General features: G+C 38.1%; 1 protein-coding gene across 1 annotated transcript; it reads left to right on the forward strand.

Moving 5' to 3' along the window:
• Nucleotides 1–10,668: 10,668 nt before the first annotated feature.
• On the forward strand, nt 10,669–11,856 carry LOC140238729 (neuropeptides B/W receptor type 1-like). Its single transcript, XM_072318625.1, has one exon. The coding sequence runs from the start codon at nt 10,669–10,671 to the stop codon at nt 11,854–11,856; it is 1,188 nt and encodes a 395-aa protein (XP_072174726.1).
• Nucleotides 11,857–21,199: the final 9,343 nt, after the last annotated feature.

A 21,199-nucleotide genomic window follows, 5' to 3' on the forward strand; every position in this document is an offset into this window, starting at 1 on the left:
CGGCGTTTGGACTGGCATTGCTAACCTCGTGTAATTATCAATGCACAAACTGAGGTCCCATCGGGTTATAACATAATAGAACTCTACAATTTCACTGTGTCATAGCATAGATTTGACCGAGGACTGCGTTTTGCATGACCCCAATAGCTAGAGTCGTAAATGACAACGGGATAATGAACTGTGAACATGTGTGTTGCTGGACTTACAGTCATCTCGGTTATGAATTTCCCCTTGCTATAAAGGATTGATAATAGTTAGGGAACTTTGACATTCAACTCATTAAAGCAGTTACCATTTCACTATAACCTTGAAGGAAAGAGAAGTCGAGACTGCGGAAATGTCTTCGTTACATCTGATATTGAATCGTTCACCGAGTTTCCTCGGATAAATGGAGGTCTCCCGGTAGATAACGGCATGATTAAGCAAGAGATCCTGTAACACATCGAATAGATATGTTGTCGTAATCATTTTGTGAGTTTAAGTCAAGAAATGCAAGGGGCAGCCATTTTGGGCGTCTTGTTCATGAGGGGGGTTTTTAAGAACAAATTGCCCGCCTAGCGTGGCAAGGTGCGTGTCCTATAATATACACAAATACATGAAATGAAAAACGCCATCGATGAAGGGGAAGAGCGAATCAGCACTATAATCAGGTCCATATAACAGAATACGTTATATTTACCCCAGGTTATAATGGTTTTAGAATGAAAAAAAAAAAAAATGCGTCTGACCAGAAAAACAGAAGTGATACAACGACCCCGTGATGTCCTGAGCAATTACCGACCAATTGCCAATCTGCCATTTGTGAGTAAGCTTCTTGAAAGGATTGTGTCTACACAGTTAATGTCTTATGTTGACAGTAATCATCTGCTTCCTACAAACCAGTCAGCATACCGCAACCTCCACTCAACAGAAACTGCCTTGTTGAAAGTGCTCAACGATCTCCTTCTTGCTGTCGACAAGGGCAATGAGGCTGCTCTTCTTCTTCTTGACTATTCGGCTGCGTTTGACACGCTCGACCACACGTTGCTACTACAACGACTTAGTAATGACTACTCCATCACAGGCACTGCCATCCACTGGATCAAGTCATATCTTCAAGATCGCACACAGAGGGTGATAATCAATGGGACCTGTTCACGTCTTAGTCCTATCAGCTGCGGAGTTCCGCAAGGATCCGTTGCCGGCCCCCTTCTTTTTCTCCTCTATACAGGTCCACTCACCAGAATCATCAATTGTCATCATGGAGTCAACTACGCTATGTATGCTGACGACACTCAAATTTACATAACTATGTCACCTGGCGATAGGATTGCTGCTGTTAATTCACTGAGAGAATGTCTCAACGACATCAAAGCCTGGTCCACTGCCAACAGACTCCGTCTGAACGAAGACAAGTCTGAACTCATCCATTTCTCATCACAGTTTAGGAGCACAGTTCCTCTACCAGATCTAACTACTCGGGATGGGATTATTAAGGTCTCTGACTGTGTTAGAGACCTTGGCTTTACTTTGGACAAGCACTTAACTCTTAAACACCATATCACGAACATTTGTAAGTCTGCATCATGGGGTATTTTCAAAATAGGGAAGATCAGGCGTCTGCTTGATCAATCATCAGCTGAGCGGCTCGTCCATGCCTTCGTCTCCTCCTATCTGGACTACTGCAACTCCCTCCTTGCCGGCCTCCCTCTTTCTCACATATCCCCTCTCCAACGTATCCAAAATTCAGCCGCTAGATTAGTCTCCCTTAGTAGGAGACATGACCATATATCTCCTGTTCTCCGCTCACTACATTGGCTTCCAGTCCATTCCCGTATTACTTTCAAGATCCTACTTCTGACGTACAAAATCACACATAATCTTACACCCATATATCTTCAAAACCTAGTCTCTCTCCGCTCCTCCTCTTCTGCCAGACCCCTCCGTTCATCTTCCTCTCTCCAATTACTTCATGGCCCACGTACAAAAACCCGTTATGGTGACCGAGCCTTCTCTTCCATTGCTCCCACTCTTTGGAATAAACTCCCTCTGTATATTCAGAATGCCTCATCTGTCGAATCATTTAAAATTCTTCTTAAAACTCACCTGTTTAATCAGTTGTAATTTTTTTTTTCTCCTGGAGGCGCACAGTTATCAATTATTGTACCATTGTATCACATGTATTTGTCTTTTCTTTCTTCTTCTTTTGTTACTGTTAACGCTGATTTTGTTAATGTTATTGCGTTTTCTAATCTATTTGTATGAGTAGCAAAGTGCGCTTAGAAACGTCAGTATGAAGCGCCATATAAATGCAATTATCATTATTATTATTATTATAGCAGTCTCCGACTAAGAGAATCAAATAGTGTTCGGCAGATGAAAAGTGGCATGTTTGCAAAATCAATTTACATGGTCTGTTTGATGAATCCCGTGTTCACTCATCCTTTTATCATTTTACAGAGGTGTTCACGTTATCCTTTGTTGCAAATCTTTAACCTCCTTAATTGTTAATCGTCGGACATTGTCGGAAGTGTGTTGACCTCGAACTATCATCATTATGATTGCAAAGTTTTAGGATTTTACGGTTTGCTTGTTCGTTCATTTTTGAGGTAGTTTCGGTGGGAATCGAATGCTAAGATCTGCTTAACCCCTTCTGTGTCAATGTGTCAATGTGTACAAATTTCACACACAAACCTATGGAGAGGTAATTAATGTGGCACACAGAGGGTTAATGTTCAAATGATAAAGCGCACAGTGAACGGTGTGGCGGTATGAAGGGCTCAGATGCAAACATGATTACGTAGTAATGTTATATAATGAAGGATACATTAAGGACTTTATATGCATTCTATATTAAAGAGTCCTGTGTCGAGATATTTTTTGTTAAATTGCAACTGATTGACAAAATGTCCTATATCGACGTAAATTAGACCTATTATTCGGTGTCTGAGTACATGTAATAGCCATGGGGAAAAACAACGTACCGTTTGTAATACATATTTGGATTTAATGTATATCCATGTTTTTTTGTTCTGTTTTATTTTGTTTTATCATGGCTATTTATACTCGGGAACGTCTGAATAATCTGTGTTTATCAGCGTCGATGACAGGAAATTTGTCAATCAGTTGCAACCTAGCACTTGATTGCATGATATCGATCTTTCATTTCTGATATAAAATGTTTCCAAGACATAACTGTGTAGCCGGCTGAAGATATTGTGTGCAACATGCAGATTATTTTCTTTTCATATAATACAACCATTGTATGCATGCGTGATTGAATCATTCTTGTTTTGATACCTTGTATTGATCAGATCAGTACGATATTTGATAATTCATAATTGATACTTATAACACTTCTGCAATAAAAGAGTGTTAAGGTTACATTTCTACATGCAATGATAAGCAAAAAAAAAAGTAACACTACAACAATAGTGTATGCTGGGTTGTGTTTTTAAAAAAGAATGACATGGAGGTCCTCATAACAATTATTGCCTGACTAGAAGCATCTTATTGAATTTACATAGACGCGTAAGAGTTTGACATGGTCTGCATGTCTGTGAACAGGCTAGGAACAAGTTTACTTCTCATTACTGGTGTCAATACTCTGTGTTCGATTCCCATGATGCCGTGAAGTGGCGCCTTTATAGGGTAGGGTGGAACTATACGCGGAGCCGACTGGGAAGTGGAAGTACAAATGATATGGCTACAAACTATAGCGCCCGCTATTGTCAAATCCCGGTATTAAAGCGAGAGAACTCTGGAACACAGGTACAGAAACTTTACAGGCTTGAAGAAAGTTTACTGTACACAGCATGCTCCGAAAACCGAGTGTCCCTGGAATGTCTTAGCAAACAAAAAGAAAACATGATGTTACACTCCATCGAATGATTAGAATGTAGTTATCATTCAAGTGATTATCATGTTAGTTCTTGTGACTAAATTTGTCCATGCATGTGCGCGTATGTGTTAGTATTTTAGGCGGATTCTTTCTCTTTACACTGGTCATTTATTAGAATTTATACCAAACATTTTCTTTTTTCAACAAGTTAAGCTCATAAATTTGGATTAATATGACCACAAAAATATTTAGTATCAAAAGTTGTAATAAGTGCATAAAAAGGAGTCTGATATTGTGCTTAATCATGAAAAAAGAGGGTTTATACCCGTTGTCGCCTCTGGCTTGCCTTTGAATGAATGCATGAATGAAAAGAGTCCTCTCAAAAGTGTTTCCGATCCCCCTCAGTTTGTTGTTGTTAATGTTTGTTTGAAGTCGAGTTCCCTGCAAAACTATGAGAGCCATTAAGAAGAGACGCACGCTCTTATGTCAATTGCAAAGAGCCACATTTTCCCAAATTTCCTTGAAGATTTCTTCGAAGATTTATCATTTCATAATCTTGATTATCTACATTTTCTTGTTACATTATTGTTCATTATAAATATTAGCCGCGTTGCTGGTAGTGATAAAGACAAAGAATATGAGATGAATTTTGGAATTCTTACCCACAATAGACCGGTTTACTAGTATATGCACAGATCTTTGATTTTGCACACGGCCGCAACCTCGGGCAAACAAAGGATACGAGCCTGCAATGTCGGCTGCTGCAGCCGTTCTCGACATGTCCCCACATGTAGACTTACGTGTATGTTGTGTACATGTGTGCGATGCATCAACTTCGACTTTACCTCCTGGCATTTCGTGTAGCTCTAAATCAATTCCAAACCTTAGATGAGGGATAATTCTGCTGTGATCAAACGCAATTTGGACTATAATTTCGATTTTGTTGAATTTTGGTTTCGATTTTGTCTTCAGTAGTTTCTGAAAATGGGTGGAAAACACTGCTGCTACGGAACATGCAACAGTATGACCGCCTCACTTCATACTTCAATGATTTTAAGCATTATGATTGATTGTAAAATCTAATCCTCTCGAACTTTTTTTTTTCGGATGGGGGTGGTATCAACGAATCTCTCATAATCGATATTTTCAAAGGATTTTTTAAAGTTAGACTCAGACTGGATTAGACTTCATGAAATAGAATGACGATTTTGACCCATTTTTCTATTAACAATAACAGTTAGGTCTAGGGGCCTAGCCCTAGATAGACTAGATCTAGAGTAGATCTAGACGTAGGATAGACCTAAAAACAAAAACAATGATAGACCTATCATCCCTGACATTCGCAGTAGGCAACATTTATTTCCCCCCTTGATTTATTCATAACGACTTAGGTCTGGTACGTTGGTATGTTGAGGTATATCCGGTCCTTTTGCGTCGGCCTAACCTCACCAAGGAAAACACGAACAGGGCTCGTGTCCGAAACCTCATTGAACTTCCCAGGCTTGAAACATTCCCATCCGCGAAAAGACGGTAGTCCTCAAATGACTTGTATCCCTTTAGCTTTTACTGGTCATAGTCAGCCCGATTGATGATCAGGTTGTTGAACACGTCAAAGATTCCAAAATCTGGTATACTCTCGAAGTTGGAGGTAAACCCAGCGAGCTTGGTAGGATCGGAGAACGAGCAGCCAACCCGAGCGAGCTTCTCCTGCAGTGACCGGCCGGTGTCCGCCCGGGAGCGTTTTTTTTTTTTTTTTTAAGACGGCACAGATTGGGGCATGGCGCGTGTTAAACCTATGGGAAAAACGTTGGGTTAGGGTTTTTGGTTATGGTTATGGTTAGGGTTAGGGTTAGGGTTGGGGTTAGGGTTAGGGTTTGATGGTTAGGGTTAGGATTAGGATTAGGTCCCCGATAGATTTTTAGTTTCCCCAATCTGTGCCGTCTAAAAAAAAACACGCCGCCCGGGAGAGGTCGGGTCGATGAGCAAATCCAAATCGGCTACGGCAGTTGCAAATTTGATGAGTTTCTCCTTGTTATAGCCGCTTGTGCTCACACCTATATCCCTAAAATACTCAGTTTATTCCTTTACTGTCCAGTTCTCCCATGGCTTGCTCGAACTTTGGCTAGAACCTGAAGCTGACGCCATCACAAGGCAAGATTATAGGAAACAATTTAAGTTGTCGATTATCAAAATGCAAAAACAATGTGGCTTGCGCATCCGCGCTTATTTCGCTTGCCCGACATAGTTACAATCACTATAGGGTCGCGTGGGGTTGACGTATCGTTATGCATAATCATTATTAGTAAACCGGTCTATTTATGTTAAATTTTGGCTTCGGAAGAAGCAGCAAATGTAAAGATGCGTCACATATATATATATATATATATATGTATATATATATATATACACTCGCCAAAAAAAGAAAGTAAACACTTTTTCGAGTTCACATTTTTCATAGAAGACTTTGATGAAAATCAATGTATTATATACCATAATATTAAAGGGACCGTACAGTACTGGTTGAGGAGGGGATTCAGGTTTATAACATTCCTAAGTGAGATAATGAGAAACCTCTTATGAAATATGAAAGAGCATGTTCAACATTTGATGAAAATTGGTTTTCAAATGGCTGAGATATCCAAAAAAGTGATAATAATAAAAGGCGACAGGCCACGCCTTTTATTAGGATCTCTTTGTTTTACCTTGTTTTTGAATATCTCAGCCATTTTCAAACCAATTTTCATCAAATAAACTTTTGATACCCCTTAAGGTTGCATGCTCTTTGACATCTCATAGAGTGGTTTCTCAATATCTCGCAAAACATTAAAAGCTAAATCCTAACCTCAAACAGAACTGTACACACCCTTTAAAGGTTATTTGATATATTGGTTGTTAGGATAGTAGGTTAATTGAAAAGGAAACTTTACGCATGAGTAAACACATTCATTTTTGCCCGCCAAGGCACATTAAAGTAAAAATTGCAAGTTTTGACAAGCTGTCTTTCATTTGGCAATGCCCTTCAGGATAACAATGACATCAAAAAGCTAGTTTAACGCAAAGAGAGATATGGATGAAAAAGCAAGCACTAGTTTTTGTTCTCTTTATCTCTTTATAACATCAAACATTTTCTCTATTTTACTCTTTTTAGTTAGTAATTTAAAGATTCATGAGATGAATTTAAGAACCAAATATTATTTACAATTTTCCTAATTTTATGAACAAATTGAAATTTCTACCATTTTTTAATATTGCTTTTTCTCTTGTTTCATTTGAATTCGGGTTGACCAAAGATTCTTCATTTTTCTCTCTTATTTTTGGCCTTTATTGATATTTTGGGCTTCAAAGATATCATAGAGATCAAAGGTTTATTTTTGCAACTTAATGTACCTAATTGTGTTGAATTTGTCTTTTGTTCTCATTGTTATATGGAAGAGCACTTGAGCATTAATGACAACTAGCCAAATATTCTATGAGAAATATAAACTTGAAAAAGGGTTTACTTTCTTTTTTTGCTGAGTGTATGTATGTTATTAATGATAATGAAGTACGATCTCTGCCATAAAGTACAAAATAATACCTTTTAAATGATATATTGGTCACAACATATAGAGGTATATTTTTGAAGTTATGGTCAAAAGAAGCACAAATTTTCTTATTATTCTCTTTATTTTTCTTGACCTTTAATCGCAAATAATTCCGTTTGGCAAATATGGACTTCTCGGTTTTTGCAAACAAACTCTTCATATATATATATATATATATATATATATATATATATATATATATATAAATGCATTTTACAAGAGTAAACACAAAAGCGCTTCGAGGGTGAAAGTCAACACCACACAGAACATCACAGCTTAGCATCCCCCCCCCTTTTTTTGTCGTCTCTTTCTTATTACGGTGAAAGCATTTGTCGACATATTACGCGAGACAATTAAATAGGATTTCTATAGATAGGTCCATAAAATCATGACATATGGGCGATTTGTTTGGCATGTATTATACCGGCTATTCACGAAAAAAAAAATGTAAGAAGTAACATTAAAAACACCTGGACTTCTCGCTACGTCGACATTTATCATGCGATATCGACTAAGCCGAGGTTTATTATACGTGTGAATGTGTTTAAATGTATTCACAGATGTGAATGTGTACATTATATGCATATATATTTAACCTATACAGACAGAGCAAAATAGGATCATACAGTCCTATCTTTTTATTATTCTATTTTAATATTTCTTTTTTTTTGTGTGTTATTTTTGACGGGACATAGATCGCTACATGCAACGAAGCAACGAAATCTTAGTGAAAGTAAACACAGATATATCCAGCCATTTTGTATTTTTTGTTATTAATTTTAATCGCAATAACAATAATAAACCGTATTTGTTTAGCCCTTATGACAAAAAAATAGATTAATGTCTCTATGCTCATTGAAGGAAGGAACTAATTGAAATTGAGAATTTTCACTTTCCTTCTCATCGTCAATATCTCAATGGGGGAATTTGCAATGCTATCATACAATTGCAAACGAGTTCTGATTAAGATTGGATGATGGTCAAATGCAAACGAGACAGAGTAATGCTGTAACCCCCCCCCCCCTTTTTTTTTTAGCCATCACTTTATACCTTCGCCTGCGTTAAAGGGTTAATCTCCGCTTTGATTGAACAGCCTTCCTTAATGGAGGTGACAGCCGCTTTGTCAACTCAATTAGATGTTGCGCCAATGGCCCGTGTGACGTCCGCTGCCTATGCGACCATGAATATCTTTAACCCTCTACGGACCATTAGTGTAGAGTAACATTGCTATGTCACATGATCCTGCTGCCCGTGGTGATTAAAGAGGTAATACTCCTCATCTCTAGCTGACGTGAGCTTATCTCGTGATCTCCCTGGCCATAGCTTTGCGATATTCGCCTTTCTCTCCCGGGATCCGAAGCTCTTGGCATTTCGCTTGCCGTTAATATCCCCGCTATGTTAGCCTTTATTAACCTCAGTAATATTGACAATGTGAAGTGCACGCTGAAAACGAAAATTACCATCTTTGAAACATGCTTCAATATGATATAGTGAAGTCACGTTATGATATTAACGCTATTACCAACTTTGATACAACCATGTACCCTTGTACCACGTTCACCAAGACATTTCAGCTTTTTGTCATCTTTGATGCAAAGTTTCCAAGCATGTTACTTATATGATCAAGCTTAGTAAAATAACTTATGAAGACAAATTAATGAATTAGGCCTTTTAATGATGTGGTCGGAGCAATATGCGCAAAAAAGAAAGTATCAAGTTTATTTCAAGAATATAAATAAAAACTTAGTACCTATTCAAATAGATCCTTGCTGGAGAGAAAAAATATAATAAACCGGACTATAGTTTCCCATGAACTTAATTTTGTGTTTTTCGTTTCCGATTTAAACGCAAATATCTGAACATTAGTTTACATTGACAATCTTTCTTGTCACTGCTTGTCGAACCAAATGCATGGGAATCGAATATTTGCATCTAGCTGCTAGAATTCGATTTTTCGTCTGCTATTTTCTGAGTGATGTTCATGATTCGTGATGAGAAGCCACTTGGACGAATTATGTTGTCTGATTCTGCGCAGATAATACACCGTTCATCGCACACGGCTTGGGGCGCGTGCGCATGGTGCGTGATAGCTGCTTTGTGCCAGCTCTCCCACCCCCTTTTTAAATCATCGCGACTTCGTATTCGCCCCTATTCTGTCTTCTGCTCTTAATAACTTGGGGTATGCCCCTAACGGAAATCAATCTGTATGTTTCTCGTCTCCTCGTGTTTTATATACATATTTTCTCCTAAAATATCCGTGTCTTCTAAACAGAGGAGTGGAGTACCAGTAACACTGGCATGAACCAATGGATTACCGGCCATTCGAGCATGATAGGATGAATGGCTGTTTGAGGATTACAATACGAGCTGATCGATTCAGTGTTACTTTGCTGCATGTGCCTCATGTACTTTAATCCTTCAACTACTGTTCAAAATTTAACATGAACGGTATGGATCCAGGCACTGAGTGGATGCAAATTTGCAGGATTTCCCGATGCCAACCATTCAATTTAACTGGTCAGATACGGATCCGACGGATTAGAGGAGCGATCGCACCTTTCTCGATATAGCGAGCTGCTTTTGCGAGAAAATGACAGAAATGAATTTGGTGGTGGATGACGAACCCCTTTCTACAGATTACATTTCCACTTCGTTCCGTGACGAGGCATCTGATGGTGTCGATTGTGTCAACATTCGCGTGAACATTTGGCCGTCATTTGATTCCCCGGCGTGTTCACTTCTCCGTGTTATTTCGAGAGGATGTGGAAAGCTTTAGTTAGAAATTGATTTTCTGCACGGAATGGAATACGGAGGGGTCTATTTGAAGAATCCTTGCAACATTTGGCCACTCCCTTCAGCTAATAGTAGGTTGTTGTTTTTTTAAATTAACAGTGTGCATTCAGCGGAAATCTTCGTATTCAGTGAAAAACATTTCTTCATCATAGAGGAGTAACAGAAAATCTGCCTGTTCCGTGTAACAAGGGTGCTCAGATCGCTGTAAGTTTTCACTTCATAGTCGCACAGTCGTTTCCCCCAAAGTCATGGTGGTAGAGATTATCTAGAAGGAACTCTTGTTGTTGCTTCTTGTTTCTTTTGGTTGGCACTCTGGATAGCTACTGCGGGTGATGTCCCGGACAATGAACACCAGGATGTTCAAGCCATTCTCGTCATTTTTCATGCAACCCAAGTGACAGCCGCTAAAAGAGGGTCACGAGAGGATACTGTCATTCAGTTCAGTGCCGTCTTGTTGCCAAAGACACAATCATGAATCCCTCTCACCCGACGAGCATATTCGCCCTCATTTTCTACAGCATCCAGTTTCTTCTTGGCATTCCCGGAAACCTGATGATCATTGTCGTCTACGGGAAAAAGAAGCGAAAGATCAGCACCGATATCCTGATCATTTCTCAAGGCATCATAGACTTTTCCGCCTCTCTCCTGGCCCCAATCAACATACTGAAGTCGATCGCCGATCGGTTCACCACCAGGGTGATCTGCCGGATAGCTCTCTTCGGCAACAACTCGCTCGCCTTTGCGTCCCTTTTTCTCACAGCCGCCATCGCCGTTGATCGCTACTTCATTGTCTGCCGCCCGTTCAACAAGAAGGCGTCGAATCGTCGAGCTCTCGCCTTCGCCATCGTGTGTTCCGTGCTTGGAGGTTCGTTGACCTGCACGAAGCTGATATTTGTCGAAGGATACGAGTCTGAGCAGGGCCAGAAGATCTGCCTTGTCGTTGACACATACCACATTTTGGACACCCTCGAGGCTTGGCTAAAAACATCAGGGTTTGTACTCGCCCTCGTCGTGAGCTCCGTCATGTATGGACAAATCTACTGCACTATTCGGAAGCAGGTTAAAATCCACGCCCAACTGGTGAGTGGAGCGTCTCGACTCAATTACGAAAGTGGACAATCAAGCAACGGAACTACGCTGCGAGACACCAACGTAGGAGTCACAGAAACGCAAGTCACCCGGAGCGACCTCAACCCGACCAGCAAAGATTCCCCAGCGGTGCTCAGCAATCCGAAGGAGTCTTCCGCGGAGGCTGAGCATGGGTCGTCGAGTCCCTCTTATCTGCAGGCCACGGCTGAGGTCCTAGACCAAGACTTAACTTCGCTGACAAACGCCGGAGAAAACAAGTCCCATCTTGCGACGGCGAGCGTGTGCATACGACCTCGTCACAAAGTGACAGATCGTGGCGAAAACCGAACAACCAAGATGCTAATGGCGGTGACTGTTATTCTTCTAGCGTCTTGGCTACCGCCCATCGTGTTCTTTCATCTCCGGGATAGCACTGTAGAGCTTATTGAACAATCTGTAACGGCCGAAACATTGGTCTATATCGGGAAGCGCCTTCCCGGTTATAATCATGTGATCAATTTCTTTGTGTACGCGCTAATGAACAAGAGATTTCGTGTCGATTGCATGAGGTTGTTTAGGCACTCCCGATAGCTTTTATATGGGAATCTTTTATTCCAGGATTTATATAACATGAGAAATGTAGTGTACCTGAGAGTATTTCGATGATGATTTAAAGGGAAAATCTACTCCAAACATAAGTTGGTCTGATAAAATAGACTAAAATCTTCCGAGTCTAATGGTAAAAAATTGACTGAAAATTTGACAGGAAGTTATGACATTTTGAAGTTTTGCTAATATCTGCAAAATAGTTCTTGTGTAGTGGATATGAATATGCAAATGAGTGAGCTAACTATGTCATAACCTCACAATTTTCCATTGATCGTGCACAAAAAAAAAATGGCAAAAATTCAATATTTCTTTCAATGAAGTCTGAAACATGATGTTATTCCTGGTTGAGTAAATTCAAAATAGTGATCGGTTAGATATACGAGGATTTGATCCTCGGGTATAATTGCGTTTGAATAAAAAACTGGAAATTTCAAAATTGTATGTACAAACTAAGGTAAGTTGTGAGGGAATGACATGCTCACTTTGCCATTTGAACATTCATATTGACCTTTCGAGAACTATTTTCCGCAAAAATAGCGGAACTTCAAAATGTCTTAACTTCCTTATTTTTCATCCGATTTCGATTAAAATTATACCGCTAAACTCGTAATATTTTACTCTTTCTTATCAGACTAACTTATATGTTGACTGGATTTCCCCTTTAATGGGTATATGCGACCCTGCATCACAAATCCAACAAAGCCTCCAGACATGAATTTTAGATCCCGAAGGAGAAGACTCTAAGCTTTAAATTTACATACAGTTCGATACAAATGGACTTTACAAACTCATGTAAATAGTGGAAAGAAAGAACACACTGTGGAGAATAGTGTATAGTATATACTAAGAAGAAGAAGAAGAAGAAGAAGAAGAAAATAAAAGAGGCTCTGAAGTCTATGGTGTAATGAAGTGCAGTTTTACCCAGCTATCCTGTCTGCAATATATGGTAGAAGAACAGGATACAAAACTCCATGTCAAGCATAATATGTCAACCTCAAAAAAGGGATTATTGGATCAAACTGAAAGTTTACTCACTTCATTAGACACATTTTGTTTGTGATTGATAGTAACTTCAAACGCAATAGCATCATCCTTTCAAAACTTACCAGAGTTGAAAGTGAAGGGTGTTTAAAGGGCCTCTCGTGCTCAATTCGTAATTCTAAAAATAAAAACTACATCAGACAATATCAAAGTGTTCTAGAGAAAAAACTGGAAAAAGACAATTTCCCATTCGTTTTAAGATCCCAAATTTTATAAATATTTCAAAGATGAATTCTTTCAAATAAAAAAGAAAAAAGATAAAATTTGACTAAATTTTCTCTTTCCACCTGTTTTGAGTTCTCACGGAAAAAAGTGGTCATGCGGTTTTTTGTTTGGTTGTATGTGACGTTTTACTTGTAAAAAAAAAAGAAAAAAAAAGAAGAAGAAGAAGAAGAAAGAAAGAAAAAGACCTAGAGAGTGTTAATGAGTATGTGGTGTTCTTTGGAAATTGTATAAACACTTCATGAACGAATATGAAAGAACACTTTTGACGTTCATGTTGTTTAGATCCTTCTTGTTTGTTTTAAGATAGTTATGCAAAAAGAGTTAATCAGGGAGACGGTTGTATTGTAAATATGAATTAATATCGCATTGTGATATCATAACATTTACATTACATACGTCATTGGATGACAAAATGTACTAAGACAAATTTTTAGAGTTTTTATTTTCATTTTAAAGTTGTAAAAACAGTTATCTCTGTCGTCTGGTGAGTTGGAAGATGCAAGATGCGAGAAAAGGCATGACAACATTACAATGACAATGGACACTCTACTCGAGAGATATTTAAAGCCACACATTTTCTCACTTTTTATTCTTATTTTCTCAGTTTAAATAACGTAATTAGCAAAATCACTTTGAAAATTAGTTACGCAAATTCAAATCCCTGTAAGGGATAGTTTTTAAATGTTGCTTAATAGTGATTGATTCGAAGTTGATGAAGCGACGTTTTGCATTTTCTGTCTATAATCGCATTATTATGTCTTTCAAAGCTGATAATTGTTGAGAATTGTACAGTATGACAAACCATCTCGAGATCTTTGATGATTGTTGACCATAATATAGCATTGTCTTTCGAGTGGAAAAAAAAAAATGAATATGTCTATAGGGATAAGTTAACGGGGTTTTCTAGACTATTTTCATAATTCCACATTATGGAGTGCAAAAATCGACAACTCCATGTATAGATTTGTGGAATTTATTGTGGTCTTTTCGCAGAAAACCAATACTCTGAAAAAAAAAACTTAAACAAATTACACTGAACAATATTGATGATATAGGAGCCTCACCATAAGAATGCATGAGCAGGAGGGTCACATATGTAAAAATATAGCAGTTCATCTCATTACAATACCGCTGTCTTAACAAGTTCACCTGTGTAGAATCTATGCATGCTTCTTTTGTTCTGTTTCCTTGAGCCCCAACTCATGCATTTTATAGTGAGGCTGCCATGTCATCATCCTTGTTCATTGCAATTTGTTAGAAAATTTGAAAACATTCTCATTCCTCGTGCCAATCACTAAAAATTTTGAAACTATGTACTCAGTATAACTGATTTATAGTTGCTCGAATGTAAAAGTTTGAAAATCATCCGGAGGTCCCCTTTAACTCCCAAATAGAATCAATACATGTACTACATCTGGGTCCCTTCATTGATAGCTTGATTTTGATTGATACGTTTGTAACCTAAGAAAATGTGACGTATGAGATACATATGGGACAAATCTAAATTAATCATTTTCTGTATAATGATCCTGTTTTCTCATGTATTCGGATTTATGACCGTTTTCCCTCGGGACCGATAAGAAAAGTCTTTTTCCCTATTTCTTGTCATGCGCGCACCAATATCTTTTAATCACGCATGCATTGTAGGTGTCGTGTGGCACATTTCAAAGAAATATTCTGGTTGCTAGATACACGACCTGATTATCTGTACAATCGGAATTTTTATTGTAAGTAAATTAGTCTGCTAGGTGTTTGCTAAGTCGGTTTATAGCAGAGATCTAATATTATGAGTAGGTACATAAATATCTTTTTTTGGTTTATACCTTTGCTATCGACTAATGTGTGTGCGTGTATGTGTGTATGATTTGTGAATCTATATAAAATCATTGTTTGTATTCGCTTCATTTTGAATACGATATGATATCGAAGGAAATTCGAATAAACAATATCATTAAAAAAAAAGGAACGATCACAGGGAGACGCTCAACACTTGGAAAGTAAAACAAATTCCATGAATTCTCACAATTCTCATCACATCATCCGTTGGTTGACTTATTTGATTTATACCTAAATTTTATGAAACTGAATACCTCCAGCAGACAGAACAGGTTCATTTCATAATGTATTACTATATATATATATATATATATATATATATATATATATATATATATATATTTTTTTTTACTACTAACTATTAATTGTACCTGAAATCAAATTCACATTCAACAGATGTTGCTGTGTCTTATCGAGTACATTTACGCATCTGCAGGTACTGCCTCTATTTAAATTGCATATTGGTATCTAAATACACTCTAAGAAAAGTAGGTTACGCCTTAACCAGTGCCACATTTACAGCACCTTCAAGGGTACAGCTTTGCGCCCTTGTTGACTGAAAGGTGCACAATTGCACTCGTAAAGACACTTGTGGAGGTGCAAGGTTGAACCTATTCTACCTTGAGCGTACGTTGCTTAAATTTCTATTGAAACGAGGTCTGCTGGAAGACTTAAATTGCGAATGCGTCATGCCTTATTTCTTTTCCTTTGGTATTATCATGATTATCTTGATAAAAAGTGTATCTGAAGCAGTAAGAATGATCTGAACAAAATCGATATTTTGTGACCACTGTCTTTATCAGAGCTTCAATGATCTTGACGAAAAAATTAAATATTGCGTCAGAAGAACATGCTGCTGTCCTGAAAGAGTGAGATTTGCATCAAAGTTGTATATGCTGCAGCTGAACTGTAAGAGTTGCTTCTGAACCATATGAAAGGCAGCTTTAGTTTAATTCATATATCAATGTCATGGGTTTATTTAACTGCATCAACGGCTGTAAATAACACATATGCGTTATTAAAGAGAACCTTTCCTGAATACTTTACAACTTTCTCAGTTCCACTTTCACTGTATACATGTATTGTTTTATGCTCCTGTGATGAAAAATGTAAATAAATATCATCTGTATAATGTATATTCATACATGTATATTATGATATATAAATATCTGTGTGTTTGGGTTATTATTCACACATTATGAATGAACATTCAGTTCAGTTCTGCTATTATATCCAGCTGACCTGCCCAAGGGAGTCCTTTATACAGTGTTTATACACATTTAGAGTAAAAACAAACACGTAAAGTTACATATAGATCCATATATATTATAGTATATATATATATATATATATATATATATATATATATATATATAATATACTGTGATTCCACTCGCAAAAAAAAAAAAAAAGTATTACGTCTGATACGTCTGCTTAAATAGATTCAAAAGTTGTTCCCGAGGATATTGTGCACATATTGATTTAACCGACATTTTTCGTTCTTTGACAATGATCACATGCGCATGTATGCCTTATTTGATCATCTGTGCGACAAAATGTGTGCCTTCATAATTAGCTTCTGAAATTTGAGTCTTTGCGATAGTGCTGATAATATAGGTTTTCCCGGCCAATTTCGCACTTTTTTCAGTCCAATTCCTAATTTGTGCATTCAGTTTAGCACAATTTAGCCTAGATGGCATGTTCGGTATTTCAATTTTATAATCTTTTCATTCAAATTCATTTTTGGGCATTCAAATTACCTTTAACATCATTCGAATCAGCACTTTTTCAGTTCAAATTCGTAAGACAAGCACCATTTCGCAAATCGTTCATTCAATTTGGCATGATATAGTCACGTGATCACGTATACGCTGCGCTCGGTCATTCGAATTCATTCTTGGGCATCCAATTTCGCATTTACTGCAGTCAATTTAGCAGACACGTTGATGCTTTTATTCCTTTTTTCCCATTTTCATTCATCATTGGTATTGTTTGCAAGCATCTTAAGATTTCATATTTCGTATTCATTCTTTATTCTGATATCACCTTTGCAACAGTACTGTCAAAATATGTGTATGTGTTTATAATGTTCGATAACATTATTTCATTCACAGATACATTAATCTGAAGTTTGTTTGGACATTAATTGGGAGGAGGTTTTAATTTACATCGTGGTTATTTCTTTCATCTGCATGTTTCATTATTTTCATTTGGTGGGTGCAATATTGCGTTAATCATCATTAAGAATAAAGTTCTTGGATCAGCTCTAGCCATCAGTTTGTAAAGGTTATTACCCTCAAATGCTTCTATGATTCTTCCAATGTCTTCTTGAGAGATACGCCTGTATCTGACTCGTACTACCAGACTGGACATAAGAAAGTGAAGTGAATCTATGGTACTGGTGCATGTATAGTTCTGATGACGTGTATAAAGAAGAGGGGCGTTACAGAACAACAAACTTGAATTATTTATGGTCAAAGATACCTTTGCTATATACTTAACAGTGTGTGGATGAAGCAAAAATTCACATTTAAATACATATAAATCACAGTTCTCACCTTTTCAAAATAGAAATAACATTACGCCAATTTCAATGAACATGTTTGGAATTTGACTGCCCATACGCGAAATTGAATGACCGAAATACCATACCATACCATACCTAGTGCTGGCGAATTTGAATGACTGAAGAGCACGTGCCAATTTGAATGCCCGTTTTACGAATTCGAAAGGCACATGTGCGAATTTCATTGATCGAAATGCTAAATTGAATGAACAAGTTGCAATTTTGAATGACAGAATGTGCAGTGACGAGGATTTTCGCTAAATTGAATGAACCTTTTATCAAACGGACCGACAAAAGTGCGAAATTGGCCGGGAAAACCTATAAATCTACAATTGAAGCCTATAATTCGTTTGGGTTAAGTTAAAGTTTTCGATTCATTAGGCTAAAAATCAGGTTACGGAGTAACAAAATAAAATGTCAGTGTGAATATAATTATTATGGTTGATTGCTTGTGGTAAAAATGGATAAGACTAGCATATATTTTGTCAAAACTGAAGTGATGACCTTAAGTTGGGCACGACAGGATTATCATTTTCATGTCTATTGCTTTGATGACTATCGTCACTGTATATAAACAAAATGTACAGCCCGTGTTTAATGGAAATTTGAGATGAAGATGTTGAAAAGGCTTCACCAATCTTTGCTAAAGGAATTGGAAATGGTGGCGGAAATATATAATATGTATATATACACATATACATGTATATAAGTGTTAAATATACATATACATATATGTTAAGCACCGGGTTGAAGCAAACTCAGTCCACTGCGCTTCTTCTCTGCCACGTCGGTACGAGACGCTAAAATTCTCATCGACTTTGGTAGAACACGCTGTGTCTCCGTGGATCATTAGTCAACTGGAGGTTCATGTAATGACCTTTGACATTTTTGCCGATAAAAGCCTGCAGTAAGCATTCAGCCACTGGGCGCATCAAGTGTAGGAATACTCAAGCTTCCCTCATTACCGTTTTCCTGCAAAGTTTGGAATATGAGGAATTCTACATGTTTTTGTGGTTTTTGTGTGTGTTGTGTTGTGTTGTTGCTGTTGTTTGTTTTGTAGCCAGAGTCTAGTAAGAGATTTCTAATTAATCTAAAATGTTCTCCTGAAAGGAAAGTCTTGCTTCGTTGGTAAGGCAATGAAAGAAGGATGAAAAAAAAAAAAGTTGTTGACTTTCCGTGGCAAAGTCATTAATGTAGAGCTCGGGTAGATTTTTCATCACAAATGTTAAGTAAGATTTCTGCGGATTTATTGTCGACTAGTTTCTATTTGTCATTTTATAACAGCCGGCTCCGTTGGAGACTGACAGATTTCGCACAAAAGTGCACAGGCATTGCAAGTTCCCGTCGAGTGGATGATGTAATCAATTTTAACCAACATGACTTTCATCTCTTCTTGCACGCTAATGGGAACGGTGATTCTAATCAATACGAGATATGAAACTCGTCACACTGAAGACGAGTTAGGTGATACGCTGGGGGTCATCAGATGTCGGTCATCCGTGATCGACAAAGAAAAGAATGTAATATAGCACCTTGAAGTTATAATGAGATACTTAGTTGAACTTTTTTGGGCCTACATTATTCAGATCACTTTTGCCGCGGCCAAGGCCAACCTCAATTGCGTGGCCGAGCCCCGCAAGTTAGTCCGTTTACACTGCCGGGCTCGGCCGCGCTTTCGATTCAAACCTTTCAATATTTTGTCGTAGTGGCGCTCTACTTGTAAACAAACGCAATTTGGTATTGTCTGGTTTTCAGATCCTTTGCCAACTGAATTCCGTGGCGACATAGTCGCCGTTCGGGCAAAGGCCTTTCCCGAAGGAGAAAATCCTTTGCAGGACAAAACCACCTTAAACTATACTAGTTTTCGACGTTGAAGTGGTTAATATCCTGAATAGCGAAATAGTACAGGCTAGGGTTTGGAAACCAGACTAAAATTGGCCGCGCATTTAGCCCAATTTGCGTTTACATTGAGAAAAAGGCCGGCCGAGACCACCTCCAGAGCGTGGCCTAATGCGAGGCCAATTTTGGCCCCGCATTGGGCCTTTTGCGCGTTTACACCGAAATGAAGGTGGGCTCGGCGCGGCCGAGCCTCGCACTGTAAACGGGGTCCAAGTGATCCTCGGCACGTACAAATAAAACATGACAATTAAATGTTTATAACCATCTTGGCTTTAACAGTGGCCTTTTAAAACATGACCTTTGACCATTATTTACATAACCAATATTACTCCCTCTAATCTTGCTATCATAATGATCAGTTCAGAGAGCTCTTACAGCTATATACAAGCCTGTGAGATTTACCAGCAGTAAAACCAATGAAGCCTCCGATACAAAACAAGGGATATCGAGCAAGTGAGTCTGTATACAAGAGAATGTGATTTATCCTGGACGAAAGTGATGCCTCAATTAAAGAGAAAAGGGCAAAAGAAAAACGGGCCAAACGTACGGCTCCAGCGAAAGAGACATCGCCTTTAACCATGTAACTATAGGTCTCCTCCAACTAAGAGTACACTTTGAACGTAAGCTTATACGTGAATGATAATTTATGACGATCTCACGTGATCGACACACATTCAAAGGGGACAGTTAGAAGTGGAAGGAGTGCTTAATCGTGTCATTAATTCCTAATCAATGACACCCCTACTATAGGCATATCATAATTTCTCATCTAAAATCAATGGTCTATCGGACTCATGCACCATTACTTGTATCGTGCATAAACTTTGTTTTTTAAGCTTTGAGTGAAACGTGTCATAACATAATTCTGTAATTCCATCAGCAGTGATTGACATAATAAAGAAGAGAGATATACCACCGTATTGAACGCTTAGAACCTAACGGGGGGGGGGGGGGGTATTACAGCATGATACTCGGTTCTTTTCTGCCCAGATGCCAACAACACCCATCACCCACGGCCACGCATAGAGAAACAGCCATGGCGAAAATAAAACTTTGCTTTCTCATAGGCAGAATGACACAGAACCCCGTCAAACACACTTCACTTTTATTGGCAGGGATGGACATGAAAAAAATCATTACTAATACTAAACAGCGTATGCATTCCATTCATGTGGCGCGAGATACCTCGTTAGCAACATAAAGCCTGTCTTCAACTCCGTTGATCGAACAATGACAACCTGAAGAGATGAGCGAGACGCTATATGCACCTGGCCTAGAGTTAATTTATTCAGTTCTCATTCCTACTTCAAGTTGGGTTATGTTATTGTAATCATTCCCATCTGCAGTATAGCCAAACCAAAGTGAGGGAAAAGGGGAGAGAAAAACGAAAGGTGGTGGAAGTAAAACTGCATGCACAACTGCAATCCTTATCATTGCGTGTGACAAGTGAAGCAAATGTATTAGTTGTTATAGCAGTGTTTTATGAGCATAAACAGGCAAATAGACAGACAATGTCAAATATAAAAACCATCAATTTAATGTCAGAGAAGATGGTAAACAAGATGCATTGAAACTGTAACTAAATCGCTGCTCTTCTACTCGGTCACGGAACGTCCAACTTTATATTCAACCAAAAAAAAAAAATGTTAGGGGAAAGAAACAAATTTAGATATAACATTCTTAAATTAAAAACAAGAAAAAGAAAATGTCCACGTCAGGATTTAAAAAAAAAAAAACGCCGCACGAACATGCATTATA

This window comes from Diadema setosum, chromosome 15 (genome assembly GCF_964275005.1).
Source record: "Diadema setosum chromosome 15, eeDiaSeto1, whole genome shotgun sequence".
NCBI classification, from domain to species: Eukaryota; Metazoa; Echinodermata; class Echinoidea; order Diadematoida; family Diadematidae; genus Diadema; species Diadema setosum.